Source organism: Dipodomys merriami, unplaced genomic scaffold (assembly GCF_024711535.1).
Source record: "Dipodomys merriami isolate MVZ:Mamm:240054 unplaced genomic scaffold, mDipMer1.0.p SCAF_3, whole genome shotgun sequence".
Lineage (NCBI taxonomy): Eukaryota > Metazoa > Chordata > Mammalia > Rodentia > Heteromyidae > Dipodomys > Dipodomys merriami.
The window spans coordinates 96558479-96576949 of NW_027204492.1; the positions used below are offsets into that span (position 1 = coordinate 96558479).

General features: G+C 34.4%; 1 protein-coding gene across 1 annotated transcript in view; it reads right to left on the reverse strand.

Annotated features, from left to right (window-relative positions):
• Cfap47 (cilia and flagella associated protein 47) overlaps positions 1 to 18204 on the reverse strand; it is a 223411-nt gene extending 205207 nt beyond the window's left edge. The window contains exons 1-9 of the mRNA XM_070039243.1: positions 18010 to 18204; positions 17340 to 17491; positions 16382 to 16497; positions 10186 to 10324; positions 8236 to 8464; positions 7677 to 7837; positions 6609 to 6736; positions 4275 to 4510; positions 617 to 806 (exon numbers count right to left, since the gene is read on the reverse strand). Coding sequence (XP_069895344.1) covers positions 617 to 806; positions 4275 to 4510; positions 6609 to 6736; positions 7677 to 7837; positions 8236 to 8464; positions 10186 to 10324; positions 16382 to 16497; positions 17340 to 17491; positions 18010 to 18204 — 1546 coding nt within the window. The remainder of the gene's footprint in view (positions 1 to 616; positions 807 to 4274; positions 4511 to 6608; positions 6737 to 7676; positions 7838 to 8235; positions 8465 to 10185; positions 10325 to 16381; positions 16498 to 17339; positions 17492 to 18009) is intronic.
• Positions 18205 to 18471: the final 267 nt, after the last annotated feature.

The following is an 18471-nucleotide window of genomic DNA, read 5'->3' on the forward strand; positions in this document are numbered from 1 at the left end:
TCCAGATTATAGTGAGACTTAAAGAATGAAATGTAGCTGAGCACTGATGGCTCACACATGGGATCCTAGCTAATTAGGAGGCTGGGATCTGAGAATTGCAATTTGAAGCCAGTCCAGGAAGGAAATACTCTTACCTCCAATTAACCATCTAAAAACAAGAAATGGAGATTTGACTCAAAGTGGTAGAGCACTATCCTTGAACAAAATACTTTCAGGAACAGCGCCCAGACCTCAAGTTCAAGCCCCACAACTGACCCCCCCCAAAAAGAGTAAAATGTAGAAAGAAGAACCTATATCAGCCATTAAAATATATAGATCATTCACTAAAAGCATAACACTCAGAATAGAAATATACCATCTACTAGGAACTTAGTAAAAACACAATTCTTTTGATCCAGCATAGACCTGCTTAATAACCAATGCTGAAATGCAAGCCAGTGATAATATATTTGAACAGGCCTATGGGATGATTTTGATGCATGCTAATGTATGAAAACCAGTTGTTTCAATCTTATCTGATGTGTACAACAAAAGTTAATATATCCAGGTAATTCTATACATATTCTATAAATATATTCATAACAACAAGTATATTGAAAACAACACAATACTGTACCAGGATTAATTTTCATCACCACTTTCTTAGTGACAGCTTTGCATACACTATGGAACTCTAAATATATTTGATGAAATGGTTTCATTGATAAAGACTCTAATTTTTCATCTGCCACCGGGCCAATAATATCTATTATTTGCTGTACTTTGAAGGATCCAATTTGGCGAGGAGTAAAGGAACATATCACATTCTAAAAAAAAAGAAGAAGAAAAGAAAAAGTAATCAATGACCTATTATTATGAAAAAAATACAAAGAAATCATTTATTTTAGTTTCAAGGAACACTAGTTCATCATGGTGATATTAAAGTACTTTATGGAAATCCAGCATGGACAAACATAAATATTATTAGGAATTTAAGAAAAACTAAGAATACAGTACACCACAGCATTTGAAGAATGAGAGTTAGAGGACTTCCAGATATTCCTCCTCACAAAGAAAAAGAAAACAATGACATAAACTTGTCAAAATATACTTTTTCAGATATTTAAAAGTTATCTTACAAACAAATATCTGAACTATTTTTAATGTTGCTAAAACTCTAAAGGAATAGAAAAGTTTGAGTCATTTTTATTTACTAAATTCTCCTTCTAAACCTAAGTAAGATTTCTCCTGGAAAAAAACAGCACTATAAGTATATAACTATGAAAAACATTAGCCTAGATGCAATAAAAGGAAATAGGTTTACAAAACTCCAAGAATTTAATCTTAGGAGAATTGTAACTGTGTGTTCTAACTGGCAGCTGGCTGGCTAGAATGCCTAATATTAGAGCATGCCTTTATTTGACATGATTCAGAGCTCACTTTGTATCAACAACCATCTCCTGAGATTAAAAACAGCAAGTGGAAAGTAAATTATTAAATTAAGACTAAGATATTCATATGGCATTTGCAAAGTTCTGGCTTATTCCTGGGAATCTAAATTGTTATACATATAATCAGGACAGTATGGATGCAAAAGAAAGAACTGAGAACACTTTATTCTCTCACTGGACTGACTTTGAAACTCTTTACAAGGTTAAAGGTTGCAAGATCGGTCTATAAAAATAACTGCATCCAGGCACTGATGGCTCAGGCCTGTAAATCCTAGCTACTCAGGGGCTGGGATCTGAGGATCACAGTTTGAAACCAGCCCAGGCAAGAAAGTCCATGAGACTCTTTTTTTTTTTTTTGTCGGTCGTGGGGCTTGAACTCTGGGCCTGGGCGCTGTCCCTCAGCTCTTCAGCTCAAGGCGAGCGCTCTGCCACTTGAGCTACAGCGCCACTTCCGGTTTTCTGGTGGTTTATTGGAGCTAGGAGTCTCACGGTCTCTCCTGCCCGGGCTGGCTTTGAACCATGATCTTCAGATCTCAGCCTCCTGAGTAGCTAGGATTCCAGGCGTGAGCCACCAGTGCCCGGCTATTTTTTTTTTCAAGATATGTTTTTTTATTTGTTTTATTTTTTTTAATGGGTCGTGGGGGCCTGAACTCTGGGCCTGGGCGCTGTCCATCAGCTCTTCTCGGAATCAAACCCAGGGCCTCATGTACGCAAGGCAAGCACTCTCCCACTGAGCCACCTTCCCAGCCCCAGACTCTTATCTCCAATAAAAACTATTAAAACGCCAGAGTGGAGCTGTGTCTCAAGTGGTAGAGCACTAGCCTTGAGCACAAAGCTCAGGGACTGCACCTGGGCCCTGAGTACAAGCCCCAGTACTGGCACAAAAATAGAAAACATTTTATATACTATAGCTAACATTTATTGTATCTAAATTAGGGGTCATACTAATGAAACAGTATGAGATATAAATAGAAGCTACTTGTAATATAAACACTGTACAATAGTCTGTGATTACAATTAAATCTTCCATCAGTAATTTCGTGAGGCACATTACTATGCAGTAGAGGAAAGGTGATAAAATAACAAACAAGTAATATAATATTGAAAACTTTCATGTTTAGAACAGAATTTGGCAAACTTTTTCTGTAAATAACCAATCTAAGTATTTTGCTCAAAGGTAGAGCACTTTCCTAGTATGTTCAAGGTCCTAGGGTTCAATGCTTACCATTCAAAGGAAAAAAAATAATGTGCCATGTCATTTCCTCACCAATACTTAACTCTTCCTTGATAGCATAAAATCAGTTTTAGACAATTGGAAAACAAATATGAATAGGTATGTTTCACTAACACTATTTACCAACAAAACAGACATAGGGGCAATTTCTGCTTTCAGATCATAGCCGTCAAAGCCCTGATTTAAGGCATCTAGGAAAGAGTTGTCTGAGCAGCAGTTATAAATAAGATAGCACATGACATCCAGAAGCTAGCCTGGTACCAACATGAATGCCTTGGTATTATCAGCAATATTAGTGCAGAATAGTTATCACTAGTTTCCAATTTCCAATTTTACTCAATCTTCAAGGTACTGCCCATGTTATTCTCCTGTGATGACCTTTCTACTTGTCTGGAAGCAAATACATTCTGTTCTCTAAGTTTCTATGCATGTCACTCTATTACTGTTCTCTTTTAATATAATCCACATCTTAAACCATATGCCTTACAACTCTGTATTACATTAAAATATTCTAGGAGCAATGACTATGTTTTATAGGTCTTAAGAATGATAAATGCTTTTCCTGGCACATCATAGGCATTTAGAAAATAATTCCTGATTCTCTATTACTATAATTATAAAGTACTCAGAGATAATTCTAGGAAACAAAAGTCCTTGTAGAGCAAATGTGGTTTCTTTTCTCTCTTTTCTTTAGGTGATACTGCGTTTGAACTCAGGGACTTGTACTTGGCTAAGCAGGCCTTCATCCATTTGCACCACAGTTCTCATGAATTTTGGCCTTACTTTCAAGTCTTCAATACTTTCAAGTATTCCTACCTTTGATATGCTGCACAGCTAGCATCAATGGTGCATTCCATCATGTCCATATTATTGATATTTAGTGAAACAAAGATCTTTTGAACTAATCCAGGAAATGGCTAATTACACCTGTAATCCTAGCTACTCAAGAGGCTGAGATCTGAGGATCACAGTTTGAAACCAGCCTAAGCAGGAAAGGCCATGAGACTCTTTTCTCCAACCACAGAAAACTGGAGGTGAAGCTGTAGTTGAAATAGTAGAGCACTAGCTTTGAGTACAAAAGCTCAAGGACAGTGCTCAAGCCATGGGTTCAAGCTCTAGGACCCCAACCCCACTCCACCTCGCACACATGTGCACACATGTAGACACACACACACACACACACACACACACACACACACACACACACACACACACGAGCTTCCTAGCTTTTCACATGGGCTGGCCTCAAATCATAATCCTCTTAATCTCTACCTCCTAAATATCTGGGATTACATGCATGACTGACTCTGGCTAGCCGAAACGTGTGGCTTTTAACTCTCCATATCATTTGCTTTGGGTTTTTCTTTTAGCAGATCTTAAAATATATGTGAATTAAAGTAAAGAAAAACTGTCTTACAACAAGACAACCTTACAACTTTGGTGGGGGAGGGGGAGCTAGGGGAGGGAAGGGATAGTGGGAGAAAAACAAAGGAGTGGGTAACAATGCCTGACAAGAAATGTACTCATTACCTTACTGATGTAACTGTAACCTCTATGTACAGCATCTTTACAAGAAAATAAAATTTAACAACAAAAAAAACATGTCTTACCTGGATACACCCTTCATCAATCTTTCCCCTTGCAGGGTCAATTGTAAAATGTGCAGTATTTTGAAAACGGTACATCACAGGAAGTGATTTAGACTGATTTTGAACAACACACATAAGATCAGAATGTTCTCCCATATTACAAGGTGGAAAATGAAGGACATTTCCTGGATCAAACTGTAATACTACAGGAAGTCCTGAGCCTGTCAATGCTAATTCCACTTTTTGATGCCTATCACCTGGCAAAACAAGAACAAACATTTAACATAAAATGAGTGGGGCACTTCGAATACATATAGTTACTTAGTCCATCCACATAGTTCATTTGAAAGGCAATAATAATGAGAAATGGGTAACTTACTCAATATTTTCTTCAACAAAATTATCTTCTCTGCGCCAAAAACTCTTCTTGGGTATTAAGTAACAAAGCAGAATTTGTTTTCATGGACTTTATATTATAATGAAGCAATGCTGACCAAAATTAACAACTCTATAGCATTTCTGAGAAGCTAAGTGGTGATAGAAAAGGTAAATTGGGGTGGAATGGATAGAATACAAGGTCTTAGGTATATTGGTAGAAATGTTCAAAAAATATCTCTTTTGTCCCAAGAGACATTTGAGCAAATTATAAAGAGAATCTGGAAAAGAAATCATGTGAACATTCACACTAAGTATAAATGCTCCTAAGTATCTAATATCTTGTCATGTTCAAAAACCCCTAAAGAATCAAATATAGTCAGGGAAATATAATAGAAGAATGATGAAAATGGTCATATTGTAGATATACTCTTGGGTAAATCAGATTTGTTTATAGATTGGATACAGATTATAAAGGATGAGACTAGGGTTTTTCACAGAGCAACTAAATGATAGAATTGCCACTTCCCCAGATAGTAAAGAACAAAGGAGGAGTAAATTATAGGAAAAAAACAAAATTCCATTTATACATGTTAAGTTTGAGGTAACTAGTAGATATCCTTAATGTGTTTATTAGAGTGATGATGCAGAAAGGATTGGAGAGTTGAAGAAAGATAAAAAGGGATATAACATTCATTTTGATTGAGAAAGTCTGAACAAATGGTAAAATATACTGGGAATAGTAAACTTCTTAAAGAGCCCATAGGTAACATTTACAGATTTAAAGCATAGTTTTCTGGGTTTTGTTTAGTTTTGCTTTTCTCCATCACATTCGTGTTCCAACCAGTTAATCAAGAACAGTCTGAAAGTTGAATTTAATGAGATTAGGTTTTTTTCCCCATCAGCTACTAAGAGAGATGAGTATGTGGAAAAGAATGATTATAATGGACAATGGAAAATGAACTGGGCAAGAATATAAATATCAAGTTTGAAGATGCTAGAAATACGATAGTAACTGTGGATTGTAGACTCTAATTAGTGAAAGGACATTTTTGCAAAGAGCAATTTATCTAGAAAGAGTGTATTTCTTCACTGATGGTTTTACTGGCCAATTCTAGGCTCTAAATTACAGTAAGACAAATCTAGCATCTTTACCTCTAGCCATTCAAAGGTAGATTAACTTGCAAGCTTCATATAAATGTTATATGATCAACAAACATAGCTCAATATCACAAACTGTGACATAAATAGTAACAGCAATAAAGTTCTGCCTTAGGAACACAGTTTAATCTTTTTCACTATCACTTGTATTTATCTGCAACTATTTTACTTTCAATTTTCGTTAAGTGTTTGGGATGGACCTAAACTTCTCTGGCATGGGTCATTTTTTTATGTCTGAATTGTCTATTTCCTTGTCTTGACTGTTTTGTTTAGAGGATCCAAGTCCTATTCCATTTTTTTTTTACTGATCACAACCAGTCCAATAATACCTAAGAATTCAAAAGTATAATGTATAATGAGATGTGCCCTATAAATCATGTGCCTTATCAGTACCTTACCACTATATATATGAGTCAAAATGAAGTGATGATCTGGTAAAATATCTGGTAAAAATGGATATGCTCTTACACCAAGCACTAAGAACACACACAGACATAGCAACTAAAATCAGTTTTTAAAATTTTTCTAAGTTCTAGATCATTGCATTTACCTAATATCATTTTTAAATTGTAAGGTTATCTAAATTTCACCTGTTCAGATTATAATGAAAATGTTTAAAAGGTTGACTTCATTCTTAACATACCCCTGATGACATATTAAGAACACTCGACAATATGTGTATTCTTGTTCAATGTAATGATTACATATTTTATTATATTTTCATAATTTAAAAATCCTATATTTTCTTTACAAATATTTATGTTCAAATTTTAGCGTTAACTGATATATACTTGATGATTTTTATATTTTTATACTTACTTTGGATAGTTTTATAGTCATCATCTCTCAAAAAGCCATCTTTACTACCTACTGAATCAAACCTTACATAGAGAGCATAGTCTTGCCTATGGGAAGGCCCAATATCCTTTATACGATCAGCTACTAACCTGTAAAAATCATGAGAAATTATTTTAAAGGAGATATCACCTCTCAAAATAAATTACTAACATAATCCTGAAGTCTATGTAAGCAAATTAAAGAACATAAAGCTCAGTCTGAATATAAAAGTCAGAAAAATGAGTTTGTCAATATTTCAAAGATGATACTAAGTCATCAAGACCTGGATTACATGCTACTTTCTCTAAAAAAGATTTTCTTTCCAGGAAGAATTTATTAATGTCTAAGGGCTCTGATAAATTTTCTATAATAGTCAATCTTACTCCTGGGATGAATTGAAAAGTTCTGTTACAAATATGTCTTCCCTAGTGGAGTAAATACATATCGCCAGCAAATAAATAAATAAATAAATTTGCATTTCTACCATACAGGGTCTCCAATGATTTCTCCCATAACATGAAGTATGTTAAATGATCATCAAAAATACTAGCAATTATATTAAGCATACTAGAATATATAAAACCTTAACATGAAATCAGATTGGAATTTTCTGGTAAGTTTTACTGTGAAAAGTATACAGTCTGTTTGAAGTGTGGTTAAAGGAAGGTTGGACATGAAGCACATGCCTAAGAAGGATTACAAGTTTGAAGCAACCAGAACAAAACTAGAGTCATCATCTCAGAAACAAAATATAAATGAATTCTAGTAGTATAGCCTCGCATGGATGAGGACCTGTCTCAATCTTCAGTTTTGGAGAATCACACACAAACACACACACACACACACACACACACACACACACACACACACACACACACACTATGTTGTTAAAGGGCTGAGGATATAGTACAGAGATTGAACACTTTCTTAGCATGTGCAAAGTCCTGAGTTCTATTCCATTGCCATAAAAATTTTAACAGAACATAATAGCATTAATGTAATTTCCATTAATAATTAACATTTCCATGTAAGTAATTTTTGTTTACTTACTTTGGACTGAAACAAAATGTAATCACAATCTTTTCATATGGTAATAAAGTCCCCGAATTCGGCATGCATGAGATAAAATTAGTAACATCTATGTCCTTTATTTTGTTTAAATAAGCAAGATTATTTAAGGCAATATCTGTTCTCTCTGGAACATTTGAACCCTGTAATAAAATAATTAGAAATAAAAACATATTAAAGTAAAACAAAAATATTATAGAAGTTTAATAATTACAGAAATTTTAATATTCAGAAAATAGAGAATATCTAATTTTAAAGCAAAACATAATTGATGTAAAGCACATGATAAAGAATTTAAAATATTAAAAATAACAATAATCCCTAGTTACTGCTCTATAAAAACACTTATTTGATTTACTTAAGATAGATATTGCTATAAATAATTTATTAAATTTATGAGGTTACTGTAGAAAATACTCACCTGTCAGATGAATCTGTCCAGTTTGGAACATATGTAAAATAAATCGCCTCCTGGTTATTAATATATTAAGGAGCTGTTTAAATTATAAAACCTGATATACCCATTGTATGATTTACTTACTAATTCTTCCCCAACAGAATCATCTTCCATTATTGCCACCCAATTTATGGTTTGAGGGCTATTATTATGTAGAATTGCATGTTCAATTTTTGATGTTCCAAAAAAAACAGAACCGAATCTTATACATTCCAACTTTTTGTTATTATTCATGTTAAATAATTCAATTATCTGTTCAACCACATGAACTTTGATATTTAAAAGTACATCAGGACGACCTTGTAAACGCACTCTACAAGAAAATAAAATATGCACATGCATAAATATTTAATAATAATTGTACCATTTATTTCCTTCTAAACATTTTGATAAAATTATGTAAAATGACATTATAATTAAAATTTAATAGCATAAGAGCAGTTCCTTTCAAATACATTATAGAGATTATCAGGTCCTGTAGTCTGTCTGAGTCTTCACAGTAGAACATCATATGTGCAACTTAATTCATTGCCTAATAAAAATAAGGTTTGAAACAAACTCACAATTTGACTGCAGAAAGAACTCAATGGAATGACCTCCAGGTTTTTACCTTAGTTTAGACCTTTATTGTTTCCTCTTGCTATATTTCTAGGATCTCTAGTAAGGCTATGCCTATGCCATATTTGTACGACCTATTCTGTTTTTTTGTTTGTTTGCTTGCTTTTGTTGGTGATGGGGCCTGAACTCTGGGTCTGGGCACTGTCCATCAGCTCTTCAGCTCAAGGCTAGCTCTTTACCACTTGAGCCATGGCTCCACTTCCGACTTTTTCTGCTTATGTGTTGCTGAGGAATCGAACCCAGAGTCTCATGCATGCGAAGCAAGCACTCTACCACTGAGCCACCTACACAGCCCCCATTCTGTTTTGTACACTGCTGTTACCATGGCTTTTCTAAAATGTCAACTAATTGAAACATCCCATTCCAAAAGTCTCAGTGACTTTACAGTTTTCATAATAAAATATAAACTCCTATAAGAGCTTATAACTGTTTCTCATACATTTATGCTATGGCCTTTAATAAGAAATATATTTTACATTGCAATGTAGTAACCAACACATCTGTATACTCCAAAAGCACTGAAAGACATTTTACAAAACAGAATTTACCTTACTATATGAGATTTATTCTGATATCTTTTGTTTCACCCTTTAAAACACTAGTGGTGACCCACTGTATTTATTGCACTTCCAATGAACAGACATAACTCATAAAAAAATAATTCTGGTTTATAAGGCCCTTTCATAGATCCTGTGTGTTTCTGTTTTTCTGGTCTCATCTTGAAATATCCTCTACTTCTATATTTCTTTTTTTCGGGGGAGGTCCGGTTGTGGAGCCTGAACTCTGGGCCTGGGCGCTGCCCCTCAGCTCTTCACCTCAAGGCTAGCTCTCTACCACTTTGAGCCACAGCGCCACTTCTGGCTTTTTTCTTTTTGCTTATGTGGTGCTGAGGAATCGAACCCAGGGCTTCATGCATGCAAAGCAAGTACCGTACCACTGAGCCACCTTCCCAGCCCCTACTTCTATATTTCTGACTACTCTCAGATCCCTCACTATATACACCTCTAGGATTTTAAGGCAAGTAACTTTTTTCTTCCTGAAATGATTCCACTAAACCAATTCCTTCTACACACACAGATACACACACACACACACACACACACACACACACACACAATAATACTACTGTTGTTTGCTGACTATTCTACTTCACTAATAAGTGTTTGGTTCAACTATCACCTATTATCTGAGCCCTTTCTTCTTCTACTCCTTCACTCCAATATGTGTACCCAAATGCCACATTCTAGGTTTTTTTGTTTTTTTGTTTTTGAATTTCTGAGACCATATTACGGGCCAAATTGTAGTAACTAAGTTATTGCTGAATAAAAGAAAAATAATATAAATCCAAGGCATATATTAATTATGAAACAAAAAAGTTTAAGATCCTTACTAGAGTTAGAACGATAGCAATATTACCTCGCTACTTCATTCACAATTCTGGGCTGGTTTGCACAGAAATCCACTTTGATAACTACAAATGATTTAGGTTTCACAGTACCAGTTGTTGGAGCAATGAGTATAGGCAAATGGCCCTGGTAATCTGTACGAAACAAACCTAAGGAAAATAAGAGTTATAGTATACATCTGGATCCTTATAATGTTTCATTAATAGTCCAAGTAAGGGACACACACACACACACACACACACACACACACACACACACACACACACACACACACACACACACAACATAAAAGATGGTCTATTGCTGATAAAGCATAATTAATTGTAAATCTAGAGACTCGTCTCTAGTCAGTAGCTAAAATATAATATCCACTTACTATGTCAACATTTATGGTAAGAACATTTCATACTTTATATTTTTAATCTTTATCTCTTTATCTTTACTTAATAAAAAAACATGATAGAAACACTGACTTACCTTTGCAAAGTCAAACAGCTGATGTAGTAGATGCTGTTTTACACTCAGCTGCATTCACATCTTTAAGCTTTTGTAAACTATGGGTGTTTCCTAACTCCTGATTTTGGGTTTAACCAATAAAATCTGAGCAGAATTGATAGTATTCAAGTTCAAATTCAAATGTACTTGACAGTAAAGTGATGAATGTTTTCCTTTAGTAACTGCTACTTCATTGGCCTATGCCCCAGAGTATAAAAAAGTGCAGCAGATCAACCAAACTAACCCATACACTTGAAGTAAGAAACAAAGCAGCCTGGGCACCAGTGGCTTATGCCAAGCTACTCAGGAGGCTGAGATCTGAGGATGGCAGTTTGAAACCAGCCTGGGCAGGAAAGTCTATGAAACTCTTATCTCCAATTATCTATCAAAAAAGCCATAAGTGGAGCTGTGGTGGGGTACTAGCCATGAGCAAAAAAGCTCAAGGACAGTACCTAGGCAATGAATTTAAACCCATGACCAGAAGAAAGAAAAGAAAGAAGGAAAGAAGGAAAGAAAGAAAGAAAAAGAAAGAAAGAAAGAAAGAACAGAAGGAAGGAAGGAAGGAAGGGAGAGATAGAAAAGGAGAGAAGAAAGAGAGAGAAAGAAAAAGAGAGAAAGGGAGGGAGGGAGGGAGAAGGAGGGAGGGAGGAAGGAAGGAAGGAAGGAAGGAAGGAAGGAAGGAAGTTCAAGACAATCTTTATACAAAGAAACAAAAAAAATTATATATGGAATGGGATAGCAGGTGTTATGATACCAATTCTAATACCTATGAAGTAAAGGTAAGAGAATCTCAGTCTGTGCCTGACTTCATAAAAAAGCATGAAATCCTATTTCAAAAATAAGTAAAACAAAAAATATTTGTGAGTGAGATTTAACTGGTAGAGCACCTGCTTAGCAAGTGAGAGATCCCAGAGTTCAAACCCAGATACCATTATAAAAGTTTTGAAAAGATACTGAATATTGAAACAACTTGTTATATAGCAATATTTACTGCAGCTAATAATTGATAGAGCTCAGAGTGTTTCTAAATATAATATTCACACTTATAGCCACTAGTACTTCCTAAAGATTATTCCATTCACAGAATGTAATGGAAAAGAGAATATGTTTCTGAAATATAAATGGCATATGAAAAGTTACAATGATTTCTCATTCTGAGAACAAAGGTAGCTTACAATTTAATGTAATGTTTGGGGTCTACATTAAAACATGCCAGCCCTGAGATCAGACACTCTATTTCATCTTTGTGGTCCCAGAACTCTACATCTTGCCTAGTGCTAAGTATTGTCCAAAATACCTGCAACAAATTGGGACAATGAACCAGTGTTATTTGTCATCATAAAATATTAACACAAATGATTGTGCTGCGTAAATAAACACTGAGAATCTCCAATTCACAACTTTTAAATCACTTTTGAAAATATTGTCTGAAATTATTAATTTAATATATGATAACTAAATATGAGCACAATGGAGTTACTAAAAACATAAAAAAAGATATTTGGCTATTCAAGGATGAACTGACCAAAATTCAAAATAGCAATTTTGCTAACTATTTTTATGGGAATGCTAATGACATAATATTTAAGATTCCTTTTTACTGTCATATAAAATATATCCATTTTAAATAAAGTGTTAATGTTTTAATTCTCTAGGAGAACAAATAAAAGAATCAGTTAAGGCTCAGTTGGAGAAGTAGTTCCTATAGCATAATTAGCTAGGCATAATTTTTGGTCTACTTTAATTTTCAGTTAGCATACATTAATGAAAAGAAGGGATTTCATTATGATAATTTCATAAGTGTACAGTATTCTTTGAACAAGTTCACCCACTCCATAATACTCTTCCTCCTCTCCTCTCCTCTTCAAACAGGGTTTGATGGATTTCACTGTGCTGTGTGTGTTTATCTAGTATCCTTTGATCCTCTTTGCCCTCAGTATTCTTTCCTTTCTTGATCCTAGTCCTGCTGATCCCTCCCTAGACAGTCTTCTTTTTTATTAATATCACATTATTATCATATCACCATCATCATCTGACAAAAGAATGTGAGTGAATGTTCAAAAGTTATTCGCAATAAAACCCAAAGAACATTCTCAATCTTTATAAATACTTTAAAATAATAGATATGTTAACATTATTATTTTATACAAAATTAATATATCTTTATACAATTTTTAAACAACGAACTACTTTCATGACTTTTTTAAATTGGTAAAAAAAAACAAAACCAAGAGCTAATTTTGATATTTTAGCTCAATTTTGGTTTTGTCAGTCATGGGGCTTGAACTCAGGGCCTTGGCACTGTCCCTGAGCTTTTTTGCTCAGGGCTAAAGCCACAGCATCACTTCTAGCTTTCTGGTGGTTAATTGGAGATAGAGTCTCATGGACTTTCCTGCTTGGGCTGGCTTTGAACCACGCTCTTCAGCGGTCAGCATTCCGAGAAGCTAGAATTATATGCATGAACTACCAGTGCCCGGCTCAGATTTTTGTTTCTTTACAGATACAGTGCTCATTAAAGTAGAAGAAAATAAATTCAAAGGAAGTAAGATGTAACTTCAGAAAAATAATTTAGCTTGGTTTACTTACCAAAAGATATGATAGTCTATTGTAAGAAAGTGGCAATGGGACAGAGAAAAGTAAGGCTACTGATTTTGCAGAACCAGTAAAGTTGTAGTAGAAAAAAAGGGTATTGAGACTTTTTTCAAAATTTTCTAACATGACCAAAAATAAAGTAGTAGCATTGAGTGTAAAGGAGAAAATGTTTTGGATGACAGGTAATGAGCTTGGTATTATATAGAAATAGGAGTACACAACAAAAGAGAATTGAAGAGTGGAAAGGTGGTAGGAAGGAATTGTAACACCAATATTCAATATATATTGAACACAGTATATAGATAGGAATATATTAAATTATTAATCGTCACCATAATGGCAGGGTAAATGCCCAGCTATCTGTAATATACAAATGAGGCCATAAATGTTTTAAAAGAGTAAATTTAAATTTTTTGTCAGTGGCTTCCAATTCATAAATGGTAGAACCAAATTTGTACTATAGTTAGTACAAATTTATATAGTACAAAGTTGACTTTAGTCAGCGTCCCATTAAGACCTGAGCTATTAACTGCTCTTCTATTTAGGAGAGAGGTAAAAACAGACAGAGCATTTTACGCACTGGTTTTATTTTAGCCAAAAAAAGTATAGTAGTACTATGTCAAAAGTCCCTAATAAGCTGTGCAAAACAAATCATCTTTTCACTGTCAAAAGCTATGTACATATGACCATATATGATGATGTTAAGTGAAATGAACCCCAAGATAGGGACACAAGTGGTTTGTTATTACTTGTTATTGTTTTTAATGTATTTATAATGTACTAAGTTTTTTTTTTTATTTCTTTGGTATGTTCCTCCCCCACGGTATAATCCTTGTTTTCACTGTATTTGATGTCAGTGTCCTGCATCTTGTATATACATTTTTCTAATTTGGGGAGGGGACGGGAAATAACAAAATGCTTAAATAGGGATACAGGTTGACCCATTGTAACAATGAGATGTACAAGTCACTATGTTGAAAACATACTTTATTACTTTGGTGGGGGGGCAGGAGGAGTTCGGGAGGTGGGGAGGGAATGTAGGGGGAAAACAAAGGAAGAGGTAACAATGCTGGATAGGAAATGTTCTCATTACCTTACTCATGTAACTGTAACCCCTCTGTACACTATTTTTACAATATAAAACATATTTTAAAAGAAGATATTGGGGACCACATGTGATCTAAGGGTACCTAAAGCAATGACTGAGCTGAAGAGTCATTTATACAAATTTGTGTGGCTTTTGAATCTGGGTTGTTCTCCATTCTCTACAAAAAGTTGAGACAGCTTAAAAATTTAAATTGCTGGGTACTGGACTCTGAAATCTGAGGATTATGGTTCAAAACAAGCCCAGACAGGATAGGCTGTGAGAATCATCTCCAATTAACCACAAGAAAACTAGAAGTAATGCTGTGGCTGCAAATGGTAGGGCACTAGCCTTGAGCGAAATAGCTCAGGGACAGCACCCAGGCCCTGCGTTCAAGCTCCAGGATCGGCAAAAAAAAAAAAAAAAAAAAAAAAAAAAATCATCTTTGGTTGTGTGTTCTTCATGAGAACTTTAATTTACAAGCAATTAACAAAGCTTATGTAATACATATTATCAATTGATGGAAAAATAAGGTGATTCAAATCCAAGGATGAGCTTAAAGTTAAAGTCATAAAAAATCAATTTACTTGATAAGCATTTATTTTAGTTTTTAAAGTAATAGTAAAACATTTCACAGTACTCACTTATAATATTCTTACCCATATTAATATGTATATATAACAAACACAAAATGTGCACACAATTCTAAAAGTCAATGTGGATTATTTCTTCAAAAACGTATGGACCTCAGACTGCAACTTAATTAGATTTCTTTCATTTCATTAAATAAATTTATATTATTTAATTAAAATTAAAGCCATATTTATTTTTTACTCAGGGGGCCTTCATGTGTAGTAGAACTGACTGAACAATCTGATTAAATTTTAGTAAAAAGGATAAAGCATTTTTCTTAAAACTCTGAAGGATAATGACTGAATAATAGTTAAGGGAAATTTTGGAAGATAAAATAATATAAAAAACTCTCAAGTACCTATTGTTACTCTAAAATATAATCATAATAGCTAAATCATTACAGCTCAGTCACTTGTCATCAGTTTAGACTTGATTATTTATAATAAGTATTTGATAAATTTACAGGTATTGGACATATACTCACTTAAAACCCAAAGCATTAAAAGTTAACTGAGCAACCTCCATTGAGGAACAGTTTTCAGTTTTCTTCCTTTCCAGGAAGAAATGTCAATCAAGTAGTCCCAAAGAACAATTTCAGTTAGTGGGAAAGTCAGAGTCTCTTCTTTCTATATCTAGTCCTCATATTAGATTGAGAGAACTGCCAGTATTCAATCTGAGATGCTAACCAAGTAATCAAAGGACTGGAAGAATGAGTGGATTTTTGTTTACTGGATAGCTTCAATGAGAAGTATATATTGTGCATGAATATACACACATACATTCATGGAAATTTCTAAGCTGTAGTAAGAATCTACAGAAATAATATTCTGGACAAACTTGAAATATTATTCTCTCAGGAAAACATTAGTAAAAGTCTTCTAGGAACAATGATATAAATTCAAAATTAAATATGACAGAGAATCAAGGTAAAATTGTTAAGTGCTAAAGATGAGGTAGGTGATATAGCACAATTTCAAATGTGTATCTAATTAAACATCATACAATTTTGTTAGTCCCAGCTCATAAATAAGCAATCTGAAGTTTAATATCTTTAAAGATATTTTCCCTACTTCACACAGCTAGTAAGTTATTGTGCCTTAATTCTGCTTCTGATTGGCTCTGGGAACAATGCTACTACTGTGACATCACCCTAACTCCTGAGCTCAGAGAGATCACTTCTCTTCTGAGACTCAGGCTTTGTTAATAAGGACTATACAATGGCAAATTCATTTTTGTTGAGTTATTACATTCTCTGTGTTTTACAGTCAAACTAAGAAACTTTGCTTTTGAGCTACTTCAAATGGTAAACATTTTTATGAATCAGAAACCTATTAAATATGCGAGGTATTAAATAGTAACTCTTCTAAAAGTATAAATTAATTTCTATGAAAAAAATATTTACCAGGAGCTTTCCCATGGTTAACAATATGAACCTCTTTACAATATACTGTACTGTCAGCAACTAATGTGCCGAAATCAACTACTGGCTCAATTTCAAGCTGACAACAGGGTATCAACCTAAGGGAGGAGAAAAGAGAGGCATATCATTAAAAATTTGGAATTTCCTTTGGGAATATCCATTCGAGTAGAAAATATTTCAAAATTAATGCTGCAGTTAGTAGATACAAAATATCTAATAAAACATATTTTTCTGAGGAAAAGGAAGATTGTGCATGTACATATATGAACAGAAGCCACTCAAATTAAAAGCAAATAATTCAAGAATCTAAAACATACTTCTGGTGTATAAAAAGAAACTACTAAATTCTCAACCATCTAGGTCAAATTAATAGTTTGTATCAAATTAATCTCCAAGACATTCAATCTTGTTTTACATTCACATTTACACTTTCAAATCTCAAGTAGAATAATTTTAAAAGAAAAAAAATTCAACTTGGTACTGGTGGCTCATGCCTATAATCTTAGCTACTCAGGAGGTTGAGATCCGGAGGATCACGTTTCCAGGCAAGCCTGAGGATAAAAACCTATGAGACCCCATCTACAAAACAATCAGCAAAAAGCTATGGTTTAGGTTCAAGTGGAAGAGTACCAAACAAGCAGGCATGATGCCCTGAAAAAAGTCTTTTATATTTAAATTCAATGAAGTAAATTTATAATACTTTAAAATTAAGTTAAATGTATCTGTAAGCCTAAAAAAATCCAATAATCATCATTTGTTTGCAAAAAAATACAGAAGAGGCTTGCAATTATTACAAATACCATAATTTTAAAAAAGTTTTTCATTTAACTTCATTAGGAAATTCTAGATAAAAATCAGAGAAAATATAGAATATTCTTTTGACCCTTATTTATACTTGAAGAGTCTTCAAAATATCAGCATGAAATACAAAGATACATACCCAATGAGAGGAATCGCTATTACTTTGTTTCCCACTGTGATTAATAACTGGTCAGAAATCTCTTCATTTTTAATTGGATGGTATTCTATCATCACCGTATAGTGTAGGCCTGAAGCAAGCTCCTTTTCCAGGTTAGTTAGTATCAGTTTGAACTTTAGATGGGAAAAAAAGAATCAAATTATACATTTTAACTTTTTATAAGGAAGTAATGTGAGCAACTGTATTTATGACTGTAATTTGTGTCAAAACATAGGCCTTATTCCTATATGAAAAGCAAAAAACAAAAACACAACCTTTTTAATTTGAATTTTATTTTTTTAATTACTTAAAAAAACTAATTGGAATTATTCTGTTCTCACAGTATTATAGGGCAATTACAGAATCATAAGATTAAAATGCACAGATTAAAAGTAGATAGCGTCAAACTAAAGTTCAAACCCAGGATGAAGAAATAGAATGATTCTAGACCCTCTCCCACCCTGTCTTCCTGAACAAGCGCGCGCACGTGCGCGCGCTCACACAACTCAAGTCCCTGAACTCTGGGAAGTCCAGTCCTTTCCCCATCTCCTCAGAAGCCCAAGTTTTACCACCTTTGGGAAAAAAAAAAAAGAGGTGCTCTGGTGAGGAGGCCTTCCAGAGGCTCTCTTTCCAGTAGACCTTAGTATCTCACCTGTGGCTTGCTAGGCTCCTGAAAGCGGATTTTCTGGTTCCAGCGGCCAAGATTGTGTAGTGTAATTGGTGAGCGGTAAATTCTTCCAGCTACTGCATCGTGGAATTTCAGTTCCATGGGGGAAACCCGCACCTGAACTTCCTTCTTCGATCCATCTAGATCTCTGGGGACTAGGGAGTACCTTTCCATGTCCATGTCTGATTTTGGACTAACCAGAAATAGTTGCCAACTTCACCAACTCCCACTTACGTCAACAACTGTCTCCAGGAGACTATTAGGACGCTGCACCAGCATACTAGCCCCGCCTCTACTGACGCTTCAAAAGTCGCACATGGAGACAGCTGGGACAGAAAGTGCTGGGCTGACGAAATAATTCAAAAGTCTCAGGTGTCACTAAAGTAGCGAAAATCCATTATGCCAGGCCAGAACTCAGAGCAGCTCATGTGCCTTGCAGTGTTTTAA